The sequence below is a fragment of the Sebastes fasciatus genome, chromosome 11 (genome assembly GCF_043250625.1).
Source record: "Sebastes fasciatus isolate fSebFas1 chromosome 11, fSebFas1.pri, whole genome shotgun sequence".
Classification (NCBI taxonomy): domain Eukaryota; kingdom Metazoa; phylum Chordata; class Actinopteri; order Perciformes; family Sebastidae; genus Sebastes; species Sebastes fasciatus.
Window position 1 is genome coordinate 9,471,367 of NC_133805.1, and position 19,023 is coordinate 9,490,389.

General features: G+C 39.9%; 1 protein-coding gene across 1 annotated transcript in view; it reads left to right on the forward strand.

Moving 5' to 3' along the window:
• LOC141776667 (sodium channel protein type 5 subunit alpha-like) overlaps positions 1–19,023 on the forward strand; it is a 49,530-nt gene that overhangs the window by 4,217 nt on the left and 26,290 nt on the right. Inside the window, exons 2-9 of the mRNA XM_074650409.1 lie at positions 4,155–4,464; positions 6,200–6,318; positions 8,241–8,330; positions 10,107–10,235; positions 11,402–11,493; positions 11,576–11,818; positions 11,935–11,998; positions 18,574–18,715. Coding sequence (XP_074506510.1) covers positions 4,195–4,464; positions 6,200–6,318; positions 8,241–8,330; positions 10,107–10,235; positions 11,402–11,493; positions 11,576–11,818; positions 11,935–11,998; positions 18,574–18,715 — 1,149 coding nt within the window. The 5' untranslated portion in view covers positions 4,155–4,194. The remainder of the gene's footprint in view (positions 1–4,154; positions 4,465–6,199; positions 6,319–8,240; positions 8,331–10,106; positions 10,236–11,401; positions 11,494–11,575; positions 11,819–11,934; positions 11,999–18,573; positions 18,716–19,023) is intronic.

Here is a 19,023-nt window from a genome sequence, read left to right on the forward strand (position 1 = left end):
ATCACATAATATTCTATTCAATTTTTTCAATATTTTCTTACACCGTATTCATTGTGCACCTCTCGGTTATGACAATTTAAAACAGTAGTATTGCAGAACACATGTCACGTTGAGTGTTTGTGTGTTTGTGTTTGTGTTTGTGTTTGTGCGTGCCGGTCCGTGGCTTCGCTCTAATTCCAATCTAATTATCATAATTATTTGCAGTGATGATGACCATATCACATCTGGCTGTTATGGGAATTAAATTTCATTCAACGAAAATACTATTTTTTCTATCTGCGTTACGCTTAAATCTAAACAGTGCACAGAGGCAGATATTCTCTCTCTTTGACTGTAGATTGATATTATTCATATATATTATATATTATTCATATATACTTTGATGCTACAGAGTAGAGGTCATTGTCACATAGCTTCTGACTGTTCTGTAGTGTTTGTTACCTTTCACAGAGGACACGCTGTGACTATTTCTGTCAGGATGAGTCGTCTCATCCTGACAGAAATATGCTTTGAACCCGTTTATCTGCTTTATTAATGACGTTGCAAATGGACCTATTTCTTTTGAGCGCTGGATTCAGTGTATGAGACGAGCTGATCTGAGATCAACCTAGGCCAAATAAGCAGATCAAGTGAAAGCAGATAACTAGCGTCTGGCTGGACGTGTGAATGGATCAATGCATTTCAGGACAGGCGGAGATGGAGAACTCACAGAGCTTAGTCAATATGAAAAGGTTACAATGGTATTTCTCTGTCAAAGGGGGAACAGAGAAATGTAATCCTCTCTTTGGAAAGCTTTTTCAGTTATTAAAATATCAGACTCGGTCACCGGCTAAAATGAGGGAGTGAATTCTTTGGTAGTGGAAATGTTTTGAGTATTGTCTTCATTTAGACAGTGGCTTTGGTCTCTGATCAGATTACCTGCAAACTATCCGTATGCTTTATTTAAGTCCAGAGGAACCAAGTTTGCCAATAAGAAAAAAGGAAATTAAGAATTTAAACATCCACAGGCAGCATTTCAAGCTATTCAAATTGTATTTAGTAACATCTCTGGTACAAATAATCCAGCTCGGTCGCACTAAATGGCGTATGAATGACACGGTAATCGCAAGTCATTTTGTGTGCATTAAGAACGCCGTTCTTGCTTTTGGCTTGTCATTTGTACGCCATGTAGTCTGTGTTGACTGCACTGTAAATGCATCCGTGTAAATATGCTACGCTCAGAGCTAGTGACGTAGAATAAAAAGAGAGAAAGAGTGCTCATGGTGGATGGGTCCAACAAAAACAGGACTTTCAACCAGGAGACCGGTGTTCGTATCCCAAAGTGTTGTTGAGTTATTCTGAAGTTACGTTAGTGACATTTGTGTATTCCCTACTTCTGTTGCGTTGCTTCCTTTCATATTTTAGTTAGTTTACGTCCTTAGTTTAAGCCCAACCATGATGCTTTTCCTAAACCTATTGGTGCCTTCAAAGTTTTTGCTGCCTAAGCCTAACTGCAGCCGTTACCGTCGTTTTGTTGCGTAGTGTAAAAATGCCGAAAGTCGAAAAAAGGCTAAAATGCATTCTCACGATACACGGAATGTCCTTGTAATCTTGTGATATTTATACGCTTTCCCATGAGATTGGGTTGAATAATCTGTCATTTTTCTGCATTAATTCAAACAAACACTCAAAATTGGCCACAGCCAAGGTGTGACATTATTAACAATGTTACTAGAAAGCTTTTTCATAAAGTCTACTGTCCTCTCACCAACTGTCATTCGACCTGACACGGTACAAAGTTTAGTTAGGAAACTAGAGAGGAGGACATTTTGGCTTTTAGGGATGTGCTGTAGTGTGATGTTAAAAATGACATCTTTAAGGTTGCTTCAGGTCGATGTCCAGGCCCATGCAGGCAAACAACAAGTGACCGCCATCCTAAATCAGTGGCTGTAGAAAACCTCTGGTCAGAGCTGCTGACCGTGGACTTAATCCCCTTGACTCACAACTATGGCTGCCCTAGTTTGACGGAGGCAGTTGGATAACAGGGAGCTGGTCAGTGGTAAGGTTGAAACATTTATATCGTGTCTCTGGACATCCCTCAGTACCATCTTCCAATCAGAAAATCAGAGGCAATCCAGAAATTACACAATGTTTGAAGAAGAGAAGGGCGTCAGTGATTGGAGACGTACATACCTGTGTCCTTTAGATATCACATACTCCATTTGAATTGTTATGCTTTCCTCGCAAAAGAGAATAGTCACTATTTCCTGTTGCTTTATTCGCAGTGTTAATGAATTATAGTATTTTCCGTGAATCTGACCTTTTAGATTATTAAAAATCCCATTCAGAGATTTTTTTAAAGAACCACTTTTATATTGAAAGTAGTTGTTTGATCATTCTGATGTTATACGATTCTGTTTGTAGAGAAATTAGACAATCTTCGAAGTCCAATATTCACTCTTGTTGTAGCTCTGTTTTTGGTCTCCACCATCTCCTGAGGGAAACGTCTGGCTCCTTAGCTGCTAAACGCTCCACCATGTTCACCAGATAGCTGCTAACGTGGTCTGTCTGTTGTTTAATGCTGAGCAGGTAGTGTACAGTGGGTTTGATGAAAAACAATGAGCTGAAAGAGGCTAAAGTGCTCCGTAGAGCTGAGGGAAATGCAGATATGGGTGGTAATTCTCTGTCACAATCTCTTTGACATTATACGCTTAATATGATCCATATGGAAATATTGATTAAAGCAGCTTTAAGCCTGAAAATATGCCTAATAAAAAATAAACTGGCATTTTTAAATGGTGACAAAAGTGTCGATGAGTTGGAGAGAGCATTTAGACAGAAAGCAAAATCCACTATAACAATAAAGTGGAGGAAAGGGATCAACACCATGATGGGCAGAGACCAGAGGCCAGCCCCAAACAAATACCCTGCGTCTTTTACTGAACAGCTAAACATTTTCTACAGCTTAAAAATAGACCTAGTCTTTGTCTTAAATATAACTTTATAAGTCAGACTTTCCACAGACTCTTAAATTGACCTGTTGCACAAAGCTTCCCTAATATGAGTGACTAATGTAAGACTGATTTAGATCAGAAATTAGAAAAGAAATGGAGGATGCAAAAGCGACATCACGCACCACACCAAGTATGAGAGAAGAGAACAGGAAAGGTAAAGAGCATAAATGTAATTGGTAACAAATTAAATAGTTAGCTAAAAGTAATATAGAAAGAGTTGAAATAGTTTGCTAACTTCCTTCTAACAGGTTTAGTCAGGGGAAGTGGTGGCTAACTGTCCTACCTCTAGAGCTACTACCTAGTCTAGACTAATCTAACCTGTCAATCTAAGAACAGTCTAAGGCCAAGACTAGTCCCGTCTAAGTTTATGCAACTGGCCCCAGGTTCAACTGCTCACAACCGCAAGAAGGCTGAAGCCCCAGCAGTCCCAGTCCCCCACATATACCAGTCACCATGGAGGAGAGGAAAGTGGTTTCCACCTTGTCCAGAGTAAATCCAAGCAAAACAGACAGGCTCAAAGGCAGAGTGCTTAGGAACGTCATAACCCAACTCTTTCAGCAGCTCCTTGACTCCAGCTTTGTTCCCCACATGTGGAAGGAGTCCACCATTATACCCGTAACAAAAAAAGGCCAAGATTGGAAATGGCTACAGGCCCATAGCGTTATATGTGCTATATGCAAATGCATGGAGCGTGTGGTGTGTGATCACCTCTCCACCTTGGTTGCAGACACACTCCAGTTTACACTACTGGATACTGTGACCTCCTCTCATTCCTACACCGGGTTTTATTGACTTCTCCTCAGCTTTTAGTAGTGAACATGTACACCATGCTTAAGCGCATTACTGATGCTATACTTCCTGCAGGATATACACAACACATAGTGGTTAATGGTTAAAGTAGTTGGACGTGAATCAACCCCTCATCACACAGAATCGGTTCTCTCACTTTTTTTTTCCTTTGAGCCCCTATTAGCATAAATTTGCTAGATGTATACTTCTATCTGATCTCTGTATTGAATGAAGTGCCACATTCAAGAAGCCATGTTGTTCATAAACTGTTGTTTCTGAAGCCTGTATGATTGAATTAGACGACTTATTCTCTCTCACCTTCCTCCATCTCTGCTTTTCCTGTGTCTTCACTCCCCACTCCTCTGCCTGTAGCTGTAAGTAAATTCTTGTACAGGAGAATCAGGATGAAAAGATGGCAGCCATGCTGTTACCAACGGGTCCTGATGGCTTGCGGCGGTTCACTCGCGAATCCTTGGCTGCGCTGGAGCGGCGGATTGCGGAGGAGCAGGCCAAGACTCGTGGCAAGGATTGCCACGAGGCTCACAGGAACGCAGAGCCACCCAGGCCCAGGATCGACCTGGAGGCAGGCAAGCAGCTGCCGCGCATCTTCGGTGACATCCCTACAGAACTTATCGGGGTGCCACTGGAAGACATTGATCCGTTTTACTACAAGGACCAGAGGGTGAGAGCTGCTGTGTATTTGTGTGGGGGAGTTTTTTGGATGGGTTAAACAGTGGTGGTCAAACAAGTCTATAACTAGTCTAGAAAATGTCTCCAACTACTCTCTAGGTTTCTGCGTGGCTCAAAGAATATGTACATAAATTTAATAACACAAAGTTACTTTGTAAGCATGTTTAAATTTTTATCCAATCAAATTCACAAACATCTCGCCCCCTTCTGACACAAAATGATTATTTGCCAAACACATTACTTGATGTTACGCCAAATTCACACCAGGCAGCGGCGAAGTTTGCCCAGCCGCGTATTCACGTGTTTCAGGCGGGAAGAGATTCTTTGTAACATACAGTAGACACATCACAGGAGTCACAGGATGTGCTTACTGATTGGCTGCGAGTCCTCTCTGGCCGCTAAAAGTGAAACTTTTCCCAACTTTTAGTTTGGCCACGGTTTGGCACAGAATCAAACGGCCGCAGCTCGCTGAGCTCGGGAGCGTTGACAATGGATTTGACAATGACCGTAGAAAACAGCCAGGCCAATAAAAGGCAAAAAATATACTGTGTTCATGAGGAATGGGTAACAGAGTTCTTCTTTTTCACGAATGTTAATGACAAATGTGTGTGTCTCATTTGCACTGTCGGTAAAAGATGTAACGTCGAGCGCCACTTTAACAAAGTCCACAGCAACTTTTCATGGGACTTTCCAACTGATAGCAGTTTACGAATAGAGAAGGTAAAGGAGCTGTAAGCTTTGCTTAAAAGACAACAGTTTACCAAACTGATGAAGAAGGCCAGTGCAGCAACAGAGGCTTAGTTTAGTGGCGCACATCCTAAAGAAACACAAGAAGCCCTTCGCCTGTGGCGGGATTGTAATAGAGGTGATGACTGCGGTGGCTGAAACATTATTAAAGGACCATAAAAGTAAGACAGAAGTGATGTCTGCTATTGGCGATGTACAACTTGGTGCTCTGAGTAGCTCTCAGCCACTTTCATCTCAGAAAATGTAGTGTCAATTATGATACTATTTCACTGACACAAAACTCTCATCTGGACTCGTGAACATGATATGTCAGTGATCCTCCCGATCAGCCCAACTGAATTTACCGAGTGGCGTTTTAGAGCAGCTAGCCGAGACGAGACGAGAGCTGCAGCGTCTTTTGTGGACGTAGAAATAGGATTAGCAAGTTTTGATTTGCAGAGTCAGTAGATCAGGCCGCTGCCCATTAATGGGCCGCTTATGGAGAGATGAAAAAGGACGTGGCAGTCATTCTCAGGGTCTCTTTGTTTTGGCATGTGATGCGCTGCTGGATGGGAGGATTATCCAAAGACGGAAAAAATATTTAAATAAATGCCACATCTGTTGGGGGAAGGTTCAACCCGCTTTGGAGTTGCCTCCATTATCTCAAACTGGCCTCGCTGGCTGCGTGTATGTGCACTTGCTACTTTCTTGGAGGCAGAAGTACTTACGGTGGAAGTCAACACAGATGGTAGACTGAGTGGTGGATTCAACACAGCAGCTATATTATCATCCGCTGTGGGGTAAAGAACAGCTTAACTGTGTTTCTCTGCAGAGCTGAAGAAAATGGAGCCTGCGCATGATGGGAAAATTTGTTTGGGAAATGTATTTACATTCTTATGACTTGTTACAATTAGTTTTATTTACAGAATTTACGCAATAAGATTTGGAAAATGTGATTTTTCTCACTAATGATTTCCGTTTTCTCTCTGTTTTCTTTGCAGACTTTCATGGTACTTAACAAAGGGAAGGTCATCTTCAGATTCAGTGCCACATCTGCAGTTTACATATTTACTCCGTTTCACTTCATCAGATCAATCGCCATGAAAGTTTTAGTCCATTCATATCCTTTTTTTTTTATTACACAGAGCCTGTGTCTCATCCTGCCATGTGAAATAATCATGTAACTGTTTCATAGAGCGAGCAAAATATTCCTATCAGACCATATTACCTGTCACTTTAATTTGTTTGTTTAAGGCTGATATCAATGAAATTTGTGATAAAGCACTGGTGGGTGAACACCCTTATTGGCTTAAAAAATATAGCGATAATAGAAGTGATATGAGTATAATTTAAAAGTTAGTAATAGGGCTGTCAATCGATTAAAATATTTAATCGAGATTAATCACATGATTGTCCGTAGTTAATCGCACATTTTGTATCTGTTCAAAATGTACCTTAAAGGGAGATTTGTCAAGTATTTAATACTCTTATCAACATGGTAGTGGACAAATATGCTTGCTTTATGCAAATGTATGTATATATTTATTATTGGAAATCAATTAACAACACAAAACAATGACAGATATTGTCCAGAAACTCTCACAGGTACTGCATTTAGCATGAAAAATATACTTGAATCATAACATGGCAAACTGCAGCCCAACAGGCAACAACAGCTGTCAGTGTGTCAGTGTGCTGACTTGACTATGACTTGCTCCAAACTGCATGTGATTATCATAAAGTGGGCATGTATGTAAAGGAGAGATTTGTGGGTACCCATAGAACCCATTTTCATTCACATATCTTGAGGTCAGAGGTCAAGGGACCTTCAGTTTTACTTCGCCAAGATTTAGTGTATGTGTATTATTTAGCCTCCTTTGAGACAAGCTAGTATGACACCAATGGATTCCTAGGGTTTTCTAGTTTCATATGATACCAGTATCTTCACTCTAGCTTTTAAACTGAGCCCGCTACAACCTAAAAATCACAAGTTGCGTTAATGCGTTAAAGACATTAGTGGCATTAAAATTAATTTGCTTTAACGCGTTAACTTTGACAGCCCTAGTTAGTAATCAGGATTAGATGATTTCAGGTATTTCTTTTGCGCTCCAAAAAGTGTTTCACTTCAAAGTAAAAGTGTTGATGTCAGAGTCCTGATTTCTGTGATAACATGAAGATCAGACTGCTGAGAACAAACCACTGTGAAAAGTTTCCACCAAAAATAATAATCGTATGCTGTAAAACGTCTAGACTCCACTCCTTCCATCTCACACTGGCAGATAAGCCAATTTCTAATATTTACTGATTTCCCCCCGAATGTTTCTATTGGATTTTTCCATAGTCCCATTTTTGAAACAGCTTTGTAATGGTCCCCTCTGGCATTGCAAAACAAATCCCCTCATATCCCTCTTTTAATCTCTGAAATGAAATAAGAGCAAGGAGATTTCACGTCATGTGACGGCGGCCTGTTAGTTCTCAGACAGCCGATTCGTACTTTACATGCTGGAGGGAATGTTTCCTCTGGATGACAAAACATCTATTGATCAAATTATATATTAAAGAACATCTATCAACTGTTATTGATTTTTCTACAACTGATAAATCACGAATAAGTGTAACTGACAACATGCTCTGAACTTCATTTTAAGAGCAGAAAAATATTTTTTTATATTTTTTATTTTATAATAAAAAAAATTATTAAATAATTTAGATTATTTAAAGAAACTGAAGTTTCAGGTGATTATTCTGATTACGTTCTAATGATTTTAAAGTTAGCAGCTTTATTATTGTATCATTCATCCATAAGAGAGAGTGATACGACTCCCCTGATTTAATGTTAAATGAAATTTACTGGCATTTTCCTTAATCTGCATTTACTGTAGTTCTAATGCCGTTGGCACGCAAAGTGATGGTTTATCCTTCTGGGTATATTTCATAGGATTACAAGAAACATTGTGCGATACATTGTTGGCTTATCACAAAAAGCTTATATGACTGTAAGTTACTATTTCACTATATTCTTTTCCTTAACCTCCTTTCCACGTTGTTCAGCTTGTTCATAATGTTCACCATACTGACCAACTGTTTCTTCATGGCCATGTCGGATCCGGCACCATGGACCAAGTACCTGGAGTAAGTAGTATTTAACATAACACTCTGAGTCTTGGGACATAATTTGAAACTGTGCTACATGTGTTCTAATGTGGAGCTTTGCTGGGGTTTGTTGTTTTGTCAGTGATGATAGAGGAATCAGTCGACATGTAAGTATATGATGCATGTGATATTTAGTGCAGTCAGAACGCCCCCTAGGCATGTTAAAAGAAAGCATGTGGCGTCGAATGAAACTTTAAAGTCTACAGAAATATTGTGATGTGCATGATGTGGAAGATGGGTCCGAGTTGTTGTCATTATCAGTGGGTCAAAGGCATTTTTAGCATGCAGCATGCTGTCTGTATTGACTGAATTTGTTCATTTACTTTTGCAACTTTAGACATGCGAAAAGAGAAGCAGTTCGCTTTGTTGCTGAGAGTTAGATGAGAATATCAACACTTTAAATATGAAGCTACAGCTAATAGCCGATCAGCTTATCTTAGCAGACAGGAACAGATAGCCTGGCTCTGTTAGAACGTCACAAAATCTGAGTTCCTCTCGTCACAGTGCGGTTGCCAGGTAACCAACAATGACTTTAGGAACTTACTGCTCCCCAGTTAAGAAATAGTTCAGCATTAAAGGAACAATGTGGAACGTTTCAGGGATCTATTAGCAGAAATGGAATATAATATACATAACTATGTTTTCATTAGTGTATAGCAACCTGAAACTAAGAATCGTTGTGTTTTCGTTAGCTTAGAATGAGCCCTTCATATCTACATAGGGAGCGGGTCCTCTTCACAGAGTCCGCCATGTTGCGCCGCCATGTTTCTACAGTAGCAAACCAAACACTGGCTCTTGCAAGAGCCTTTCGCGTTCTTACATTACCTGAAGGCCACCGTAGTTCTCCGACACGCTTGTGAAACTGCGGTAACGTGAGCCGCAGAGTGCAAAACCGTGGTACCGCCAGCCGCCGTCTGACTTCCGTTGCTCCTAAAGTAGTGTTATTATGGTAAGGATGGCCACTGAGCGAGGCTACCGGCATTACCACGGTTTTGCACTCTGCGGCTCATGTTACTGCAGTCTTGGAAAGGGAGGAGTGAGCGGAGGGGTTCTCAGTTGGTTGCAATCTGCAACCACACCACTAGATGCCACCAAATCCTACACACTGTCCCTTTAAAACCCTGTCTGGTCGTTTTGACACTTTGGTCTTTGTACGAGATATAGCGTGTGAGCTTTAGAGGTGTTAGTATGCATTTTTGTTCGGACTGAGCCAGGCTAGCTGTTTCCCCCTGTTTCCAGTCTTTACGCTAAGCTAAGCTAACCAGCGGCTGACCGTAGCTTCATTTTTGCTCTTTGACTGTGGCAGACCTGAACTAAAAGACTGCATACAAGTATGAAACAAAAGTTGAATATGAATGAACCACTGGAAAGTCTTCACCATGTCTTGTGTGTACTGCATAGATTTACTTTACTTTTCATTTGTTTCTATTTGTTTGTAAACATGAAACACGTATTAATGTAGACTGCAATAATATATGTGCTCATTATGTTATTTTAAACGGCTTAGGCATGCTATTTCATATCTTGCACACAATCTGTCAGTGACATCACTACAGCTGAATTCAAAGACATTTGGGCTGAGAGCGTTTACACATGATTCATTCTTTTATTTTTCATGCTTTGTCTTTCAGTCTTTATTGTTACTGATTGTTGTTTATTTTAATGCTCAAATCCATTCTGAACGGTAAATCTTGTTGTAAAACACTGGATTCAGAGCTAACTGCATTTCCTTCCCCCCCCATGAATATTTTTCAGGTATACTTTCACTGGCATTTACACTTTCGAGTCGGCGATAAAGATATTAGCGAGAGGGTTCTGTATAATGCCGTTCACCTTCTTGAGAGATCCATGGAACTGGCTGGACTTCAGCGTCATTGTCATGGCGTAAGTTACGATGTCATTCATGTTTCATTCATAGCAGTGGCTACATTGTGCAGAAACATCTCATTAAAAAGTTCCACCTTAATTCCCCATTCTGTCTTGTGGGGCAGTTTTTGTGCAGATGATAAAGTGTCAAAGTGACCGTAGTCAGTTAGTCATCCTGAGTGGTGATTTGAAGCATCATGACGATGATAAGCTTATTGTTAAGGTCATAGATCTGTGTGCAATGACTCCCTACCCATGATGCAGGTAGCAGATTATACAGGTGACCTCTCGCTGCGTCGGTTCAGCATTGTCCGAGACCAATCATCCTGATAGGACATTTGCTTTGTTTGAAAACAGCGAGACAAAATCCCTTTTAATGCATGTTGTAGACACACTGAAAGCTGTCATCACCTTCGGCGATTAATTTGTTTTTGATTAATTATGGTTCAGTCAGTTCCTCTCACAGGTACTCAACACATGCTGTTCTTGTTGTTTTACCTCTTAAGAGGGCTATAATCAGTGTTTTTATATGAACAATGGATCACATGACTACTTGTGTGTGAATGGAGCTTGAAGTGATGAACCCGCCCAACTGCTGCTCTTAAGGCATTTTCGTCTTTAGACCATAAGACTAAATCTAAAATAGCTGCCAAAATTAACATTGGTACGCTACGTCCCTAGCACCAAGCATTAGAAAGACAAAGTTAGCAACTAGGTGGTGAACATAGTGGAGCATTTAGCAGCTTAAAGAGCCAGATATTTCCCTCAAAAGTTGGTGGAGACCAAAACAGAGCAAACTCCAAATGAATGCTAATGTTGCTCCGTTTCTGCTGGATGTGTAAATAGGCAACTATTTGCTAACATGTCAGCCACATCAACCTATATGTCAGTGTTGGGATCACAGCTTGTTTTCGTTGCCCCCAGGTGGCCATAAAATCAGTTATTGCAGGATTAAGTAAAGTCACTGACACACTCTGTAAGAATTATCTATTTAAACTAAGTTGCTAAGTCGATAAAAAGACAAACCCATAATGTTATTTGATTAAAATGTATCTATAAAGACATCATATAGAAACTGTTAAGTATGTCTGAACTTTATTATTAACCCTGGTGATCATACAGATCACCAGAACTATTACTTATTGAATCTTCCTGTTCATAAATCTCCTTTTATCAATTTCCAGATATGTGACAGAATTTGTAGACCTCGGAAACGTCTCAGCATTAAGAACCTTCAGAGTACTACGAGCACTGAAAACCATCTCAGTCATCCCAGGTAAGATGACACATCAACAGAAAGCTTCACGTGTCTGCGTGTTACAGGACAGCTAATATATTGTCTCCTCTCCTCCGTCAAGGTCTGAAGACCATCGTCGGCGCTCTCATCCAGTCCGTGAGGAAGCTGGCAGACGTGATGATCCTGACCGTCTTCTGCCTCAGCGTGTTCGCCCTCATCGGCCTGCAGCTCTTCATGGGGCTGCTGCGGCAAAAGTGCATCCGCAGCCTCACGCACTGCGTCAACTCCTCCTACAGCCCCAACGCATCCTTCATCTGCAACAACAGAACCTGGAGCTCCAGGATGGACTTCCTGGGCAGCGAAGGTCAGCCAAAAAAACAAACAAAACACTGGTGTTGAGAAAGCATCTCTGAATACTGTCCAGTATCATTAACATTCAGTAAAGTTGTTTCTTTAACTTGTTTTTCCCCTTTTCCTTAGATAATTTTTACAAAGTTGAGGGAGCAAAGGATGCCTTAATATGTGGATACGGAAGTGATGCAGGGTAAGTGACTGTTTGTCCTGCTTACTGCTTGTTAATCATCTGCGGGCTATTACATAACATCAAAAATATTTAGCATCTAATGGCTTTTGATCCCATGCACGTCATGTCTATAATTAGATACAGTAGCTTGAGCTTCAGACTCGGTGCCAGTAGAACAAAAAAAGACCGATAGGACGATAGAGGATGTGCTTTAGGCTTCATATTTAAATCTGTGACTTATAGGCGTAATGTATAGAGGAATGATCCCGTCAGAGGGAGGGGTGTAGCGTGAGAGAGGCTGTGCACAAGACGACATGTGGTGTGGATAATCACCCCGGCTCCACTGGAACCCTTTACAGAGAAACATGGAGTTGCCAGCTGGAGAGAGGGGGGTCTTTGGAGATTTCATCATCTCAAAAGCTCTATGACATGATTAGGTCGACCGGAGCGGACCGGATCACTTCGGATTGATATTCTGTTATTGTTGAGAGGAGATACTGTACTGAAGTTTGTGTCTTTGTGACGGACCAGAAACACCTTTTGATTTAATTTCAAACACCAATATGAATGTAGTCGTGCATGCATAGATGAATATTTCATCTGTGGACTTTGTTCCCAATCAAAGGCACAGTGTGAAACCTTCCAAATATTGCTACTCAGCCCACGCACTGAATAATCCTATAAATCCAAAATGCTTTTGAAACAAGCACAACAGGATGACTCAGATTCTGCCCATGCCAGGCCTAGTTCAAGGGTTATAGTGAACTAAATACCCATCTGTGTGAATCTGAAATCCCGCAGCTTCAACAAATGGCTTCCATTAGGTGCTCTTGTTAATGATACAAGGAAATGGATGATAGCAAATAACAAATGATATTAAACTTTAACAGGGAAGTTTGGTGCAGATATTCTTTTCTTTTCTTATAATAAGTGGTTCTATATTGAACCTTTTTAGGTTCTATATCTTGGAACATATATGGCACCCCTAAACAATTCATTACAGTATACACCCATCTTACAGAGTTCCTCCTAAAGAACCCTTGGGGTTCATTAAAAGCACAGATTTTTTCCCCCATTTGATTACATAATAATAACTTTATTTAGGGCTGTCAATCAACTAAAATATTTAATCGCAAATTTGTCGCACATTTTCTTTCTTTTTCTAAATGTTCCTTAAAGGGATATTTGTCAAGTATTTAATACTCTTATCAACATAGGAGTGGGCAAATATGCTGCTTTATGCAAATGTATGTATATATCTATTATTGGAAATCAATTAACAACACAAAACAATGACAAATATTGTCCAGAAACCCTCACAGGTACTGCATTTAGCATTACAAAATGTGCTCAAATCATAACATGGCAAACTGCAGTCCAACAGGCAACAACAGCTGTCAGTGTGTCAGTGTGCTGACTTGACTATGACTTGCACCAAACTGCATGTGATTATCATAAAGTGGGCATGTCTTTAAAGGGGAGACTCGTGGGTACCCATAGAACCCATTTTCATTCACATATGTTGAGGTCAGAGGTCAAGGTACTCCTTTGAAAATGCCCATGCCAATTTTTCCTCGCCAAAATCTAACGCAAGTTTGAAGCGTTATTTAGCCTCCTTCGTGACAAGCTAGTATGACCTGGTTGGTACCAATGGATTCCTTAGGTTTTTCTAGTTTCATATGATATCTTCAGCTCTAGCTAGGAAGATCGATTGCGTTAAAGAAATTAGTGGCGTTGAAATTAATTTGCACTAACACTTTATTATAACTTTAACAGCCTTACTTTATTTGTTTGACAAGAAAAACTATTTATGTAATCAAAATCACTTTTAATACTAACAGAGCAAAATAATTTTGGTAAACACACAGATACAGGCAAATTATTACTAGTACTTTAATTACTTTGATACGATACATATCATGATACAGGGGCTACGATTCAATATATTTTCCTATATTGCAATACTGTAATCAATGCAATTATATTGCGGTTTTAAATTTTAGGTTATAGTATAAAGAACACACCACCATATGTATAAAATCTGAGTAAAAAAAGATTATTTTTGTATGCAATTTTTATGTAAAATCCAACATTATAGCACTACTTTGAGAGGGCACATACACTGAGAAGGCGCGTCTCTTTGCAAATGAAATAAAGTATTGTGTTTTTGAGAATTGATACAGTATCACAAAACATAATACCCCAATATTTTCTTTTGCCCATATTAAGCATGCACAACTAAAGATGACTAAAGATGTCAAACATTCACTTGTTCCAGATTCTCAGATTTAGTGTTTACTTATAACTGAAACATTAGAGCATGATTTGACATGTTAAAATGCTCATATATGAAACGGAGACAGTTAAAGTGCAAGAAAAAGGTTATTTTTTCTGTACAACTCTATTATTGAGCCTTTTCATGACAAAGGGTTCTTTGATTTAGGTGACCCTGGGCTCCTTTTTATGAGAGATTGTGTATGTATGCATGCGATTAAGCCAATAATATTATTAATACATTATTTTAATTAGTTAATAGAAAAAATATAGACACGGTGTAGGTATTTACAAATTTTTATTGGCATCAGAGCGCAGCCAACCCTTTAGCTTTAATCTCACTCTGTAACCTCTCCTCCAAAAACACAGGAGCTTAATCTCCCGAGAAGTAAAATCTGATTCAGTAATTCGTGTTCAAGTCAGAGCGAAAAGAGGATACATTTGAGGGCATTCAGAGGGAAATGACGTCACTAAACTCCCATGAGTAGTAGGTCAGTAAGATGAGAATAGCACCGATATGACCTATCCAGCTGTCCCAGACTTTACCTACAAGTCACCGCCATTGGGTTGTTTTAGATTTGTTGTCTATTGTTTGTGTTTCTGCCATTTACGGAGCTCTAACAGCGCACGAATGTGGTATTTTATTGTGTCCATTGTGGTTAGATTGATGTTAAATCAAAGACAGAATGACGCACTTGCCAGGTTATAGGTTAAAGTAACCATATGTGTCTGTTGTCAAAACGATCGCCACCCTTTAAACTCCTTTGACATTTTAGATGGAACTTTCTGAGGCCGGCTGTGGAGACGGGCAAGATATTAAGCAGGTCAGGATGGAGGACGTAAAACATAGAGGATGCTTAATCTTTTGAGTGTATTCCAACAAGTAATCCCTGAGTAGATTTCCAAATTAAAGCTTTGGATACGTTATGATGACACACACACATGCATACACAGGCACAAGCGGACAGGCATGCGCGCGCACACACATATTCAAATGATATTTTCAGTCGAGATGGTTAACAAGTTTGCGATAAATGATTTGCTCAAAGGTCCAAGCTGTTTCTCGTCGCGCCCACTGTGGAGTTCAGGCAAACGCTTATCCCCTCACATCTTAAAGCCACTGTGCATCAAGGATTATGACTTTTGCCCTTGACCGGACTGATGTGGGCATGGAGACCCATCGCCTCAGCCCCGCCCACCGTAGAGGGAAACACTTTGCTGCGATTGACAGATGTTCCTCTGCTGTTCTGTCACACGAAGTGCAGGGAACTGGTGGTACACTCTCTAGAGTACGACAGTACCTATAAATAATGTAAACATGTGAGCAAAGAGCTTCCACAGAGCTCTTACACACCCGAGACTGTTGCTTTGGTGACATGAGATGAGATAGTATTTGACAATATTTACTCCTTAACTACAAATCATTTATACTTAAAAGGGGAACTATGCCCATTTTCAAAATTCAGATGTTCTAGATGACACTGAGAGCACCCAGAGGACAACACTACAATAGAATAAAGCTCATTTGTGTATAAAAAAAAGAGAAAATAAACATTCTGTGGTCCATAAAATCAGCCTCCCATTCATTGTCTATGGAGCGGATCCAGACTTTATACTCTACTGTATGACATCACAAGTTTCAGACTTACTTCTCTGGTTTCTGGATTTGAGGGAGAGAAGCACATGTTCACAAATATTGATTGAACTTTCCGAGACCATGGAAATAACATATTGGAATTCTTAATTTGGATGGTTTTCCCCCTTAACGTGTATGATGAATATTTATAAATGCATACTGTCAGTCTTAGTATTTTTTCTATATTTTTGCTTGCATTCCAGGAAGCCATTGATTTCCATTCATTTCTGTTAGCAGCCTCTTGAAACTTCAGTGTTACAGTATAGTTATGAGGTAATGCAAGTTTTAAGAGTCTGCTAACTGACTTTTACACCAAACAGAAACAAATTAAAAGCATTGGTTGCCTTAAAGGAACAGTTTGTAGCATTTAGAGGGATCTATTGTCAGAAATGGAATATAATATTCATAAGTTTGCTTTCTTGAAAATACAAATTGTTGTGTTTTCGTTACGTTAAAATTAGCCGTTTATATCTACATACGGAGCGGGTCCTCTTCACGGAGCCAGCCGCCATGTTTCTACAGTAGTCCAGAACGGACAAACCAACACTGGCTCTAGATAGGGCCATTCACATTTTCACGTTTTCACGTTTTCACGTTTTCACGTTTTCACGTTTTCACGTTTTCACGTTTTCACGTTTTCATGTCGGCCACTGTAGTTCTCCTACACACTTGGTACAAGTTTCAGTTGGTTGCAATCTGCAACCTCACCACTATATGCCGCCAAATCCTACACACTGCACCTTTAAATAGTAAGAAAAATACATCCACAAATCTGAAATCTTCCAAAGTTGCCTCAAAGGACACCGCAAGAAATGTAATTAATACTTATCACTCTGGAGTTATGCACTGTAGGATGTCAAGTGTGTGATTAATGAGTACAAATTAACACACTATATGATGCACACAGAGAAAGAGGAACACTGGTTGATACTCTGGTCTTCCTTGTTCATGTCTGTGTGGAGGTAGATCAGATCCCACAGCGAGTGCATGTGGCATATAGCAGCTCTCCTTGAGGAGTGCTAGCGCCGGATAAACCCATGCAAGAGTGAGTCTCCAGGGCAGTTACAATAGAAACATCAGGGACGTATGCCTGACAGGTGCCTTGTTTTTACAGCAGCATCTAATTGCAAGAGAAGTCTCACATTCATATAGTTGTTTAAGTGACAGAATCGGCTAGCAGTGTGGTAAATAAGGCTAGCAACCACAGCATTTGTGCATTGCATGTTAGGCAGCCAAACTTAAAGGGGACATATCGTGCTCATTTCCAGGTTCATACTTGTATTTTGACTGAATCGCCGCTCCCTCTCTTCATTCACTCTATAGTTTGCTCGATAATTACTGCTCTCTCTCTTCCTCACTGTTTACTGACTGATTTCATACTTTCCATGCAGCCATTTCTTTCCATTAATTAGATTATAGTATGTAAATAAATGGAGCTGCAGCAGTTATTTTCATTTTCAATTAATCTGCAGATTAGTTTTCCAGATTAATAGCTTAAAATATATCGATAAAAAGTCATAAAATGCTGACACACAACAAACCAACCAGCTGTTGAACAACACACAGTCCTAAATCTTAGGATTTCCAATTTACAGAAAAGAAAATGTTTGGTCTTTTTGCTTGAAAAATGACTGAAATGATTAATCGGTTATGAAAATAGCTGTTTGTTAATATTCTTCGATTAATCGACTCATCGTTTCAGGGTGTTGCTTAGATGGGTGATTTAATATATTGAACAAATCAGGAAAAGATAACTGGATCAAGCTCACAAACTATGTTGAGAAATCATGTAAATTTAGTCATTCTTTTACATTAAAAAGGTCAACAGAGTGTCCTGGAATACATTTTTATTATTATTATTAGGAATTCATTAAAAAAAAGCTTCCTAGGAGGTGTAGGGCATCAAAATACACATGTTATGCTTTGAAAAATGGTCAACAGTAATTCATAAAACAAGATATAGTTAAAGGGCTAAAATATACAATTCAGTATTGAGTAAAAGCAGTGAACAGATCGTTGACAGGTTGAGCAGTGTAGTACAGCAGAGGGAAGGAAAACTGCCTGACAGGAAGATGTCGCTGGCCTCACGCAGCCTCCTCTGTCCTCGCTGTTGGATATTAGTGAGCAGTCCTGCTTAGCTGGCTGGTTGGTGACATCTACAGCTGTTCTCACAGCAGCGCTATGCCGCCCAGCTGTTTCCCAGCCATTACGAAATTATTCTGCACTCAGATTGACATGGCAGTCCAGCTTGTTCTCAGCTGCTGGACTTAAATATTTGCTGTAATGCCACTATGCTGCATGACAATGAAGATCAGAGATGCAGGCATGAAAACATTTTTTGAACTGCAATTTGATATCCATCTGGCTCAGCGTAATCCCTTTTGCTGCGGTGCATTTTAGTGCTCCTGCCTGGAGCGAATTTCAAGTGCCCTCTTCAGTTGAAATAATGGTGTTGATAGCAGCGCATGTACTTACTCACTCATCCGCTCCTCTCCCCTTTGGATTCAAAGGCCACGGGGATACATGTAGATACTGGAGATGTTTTTAACTCCGGCAAAGCAGCCCGCACGCTACAACAGCTATATCTGCTCCCAGCTGCCATTGATTTAATTGTGCACATCCTTTGTTTATCAGTGTTGCCCCATAATCATCTGTCCTCCGCCTTTCAACTGTTTGTGCATTACAGGAAGTGTCCAGATGGATTTGACTGCCTAAAAGTAGGGAGGAATCCAAACTACGGCTACACCAGTTTTGATACCTTCGGCTGGGCTTTTCTGGCCCTCTTCCGACTCATGACACAAGACTACTGGGAAAAACTGTTTCACCAGGTGCAGTTTTTGAATCTCATTTTGAATATACCAATATTGTGTGATGGTTTGCTCCGCCCGGTGAATAATAATCCATCTTTTAAATACATAGTAGAATACAATAGTTCTACTCAATGAATGTCAAATAATGCAGATTAAAGGAGCATTCAGTTTGTGTTAGGGGTGGGAATCACCAGAGGTCCCACGATACGATATTATCACGATACTTAAGTCATGGTATGATCTTATTGTGATTTTAAACATTATTACGTTGTGATATATTAACTTTTTTCAACGGCAAATTATGCAGTTTGTCAATAACTGTTTAT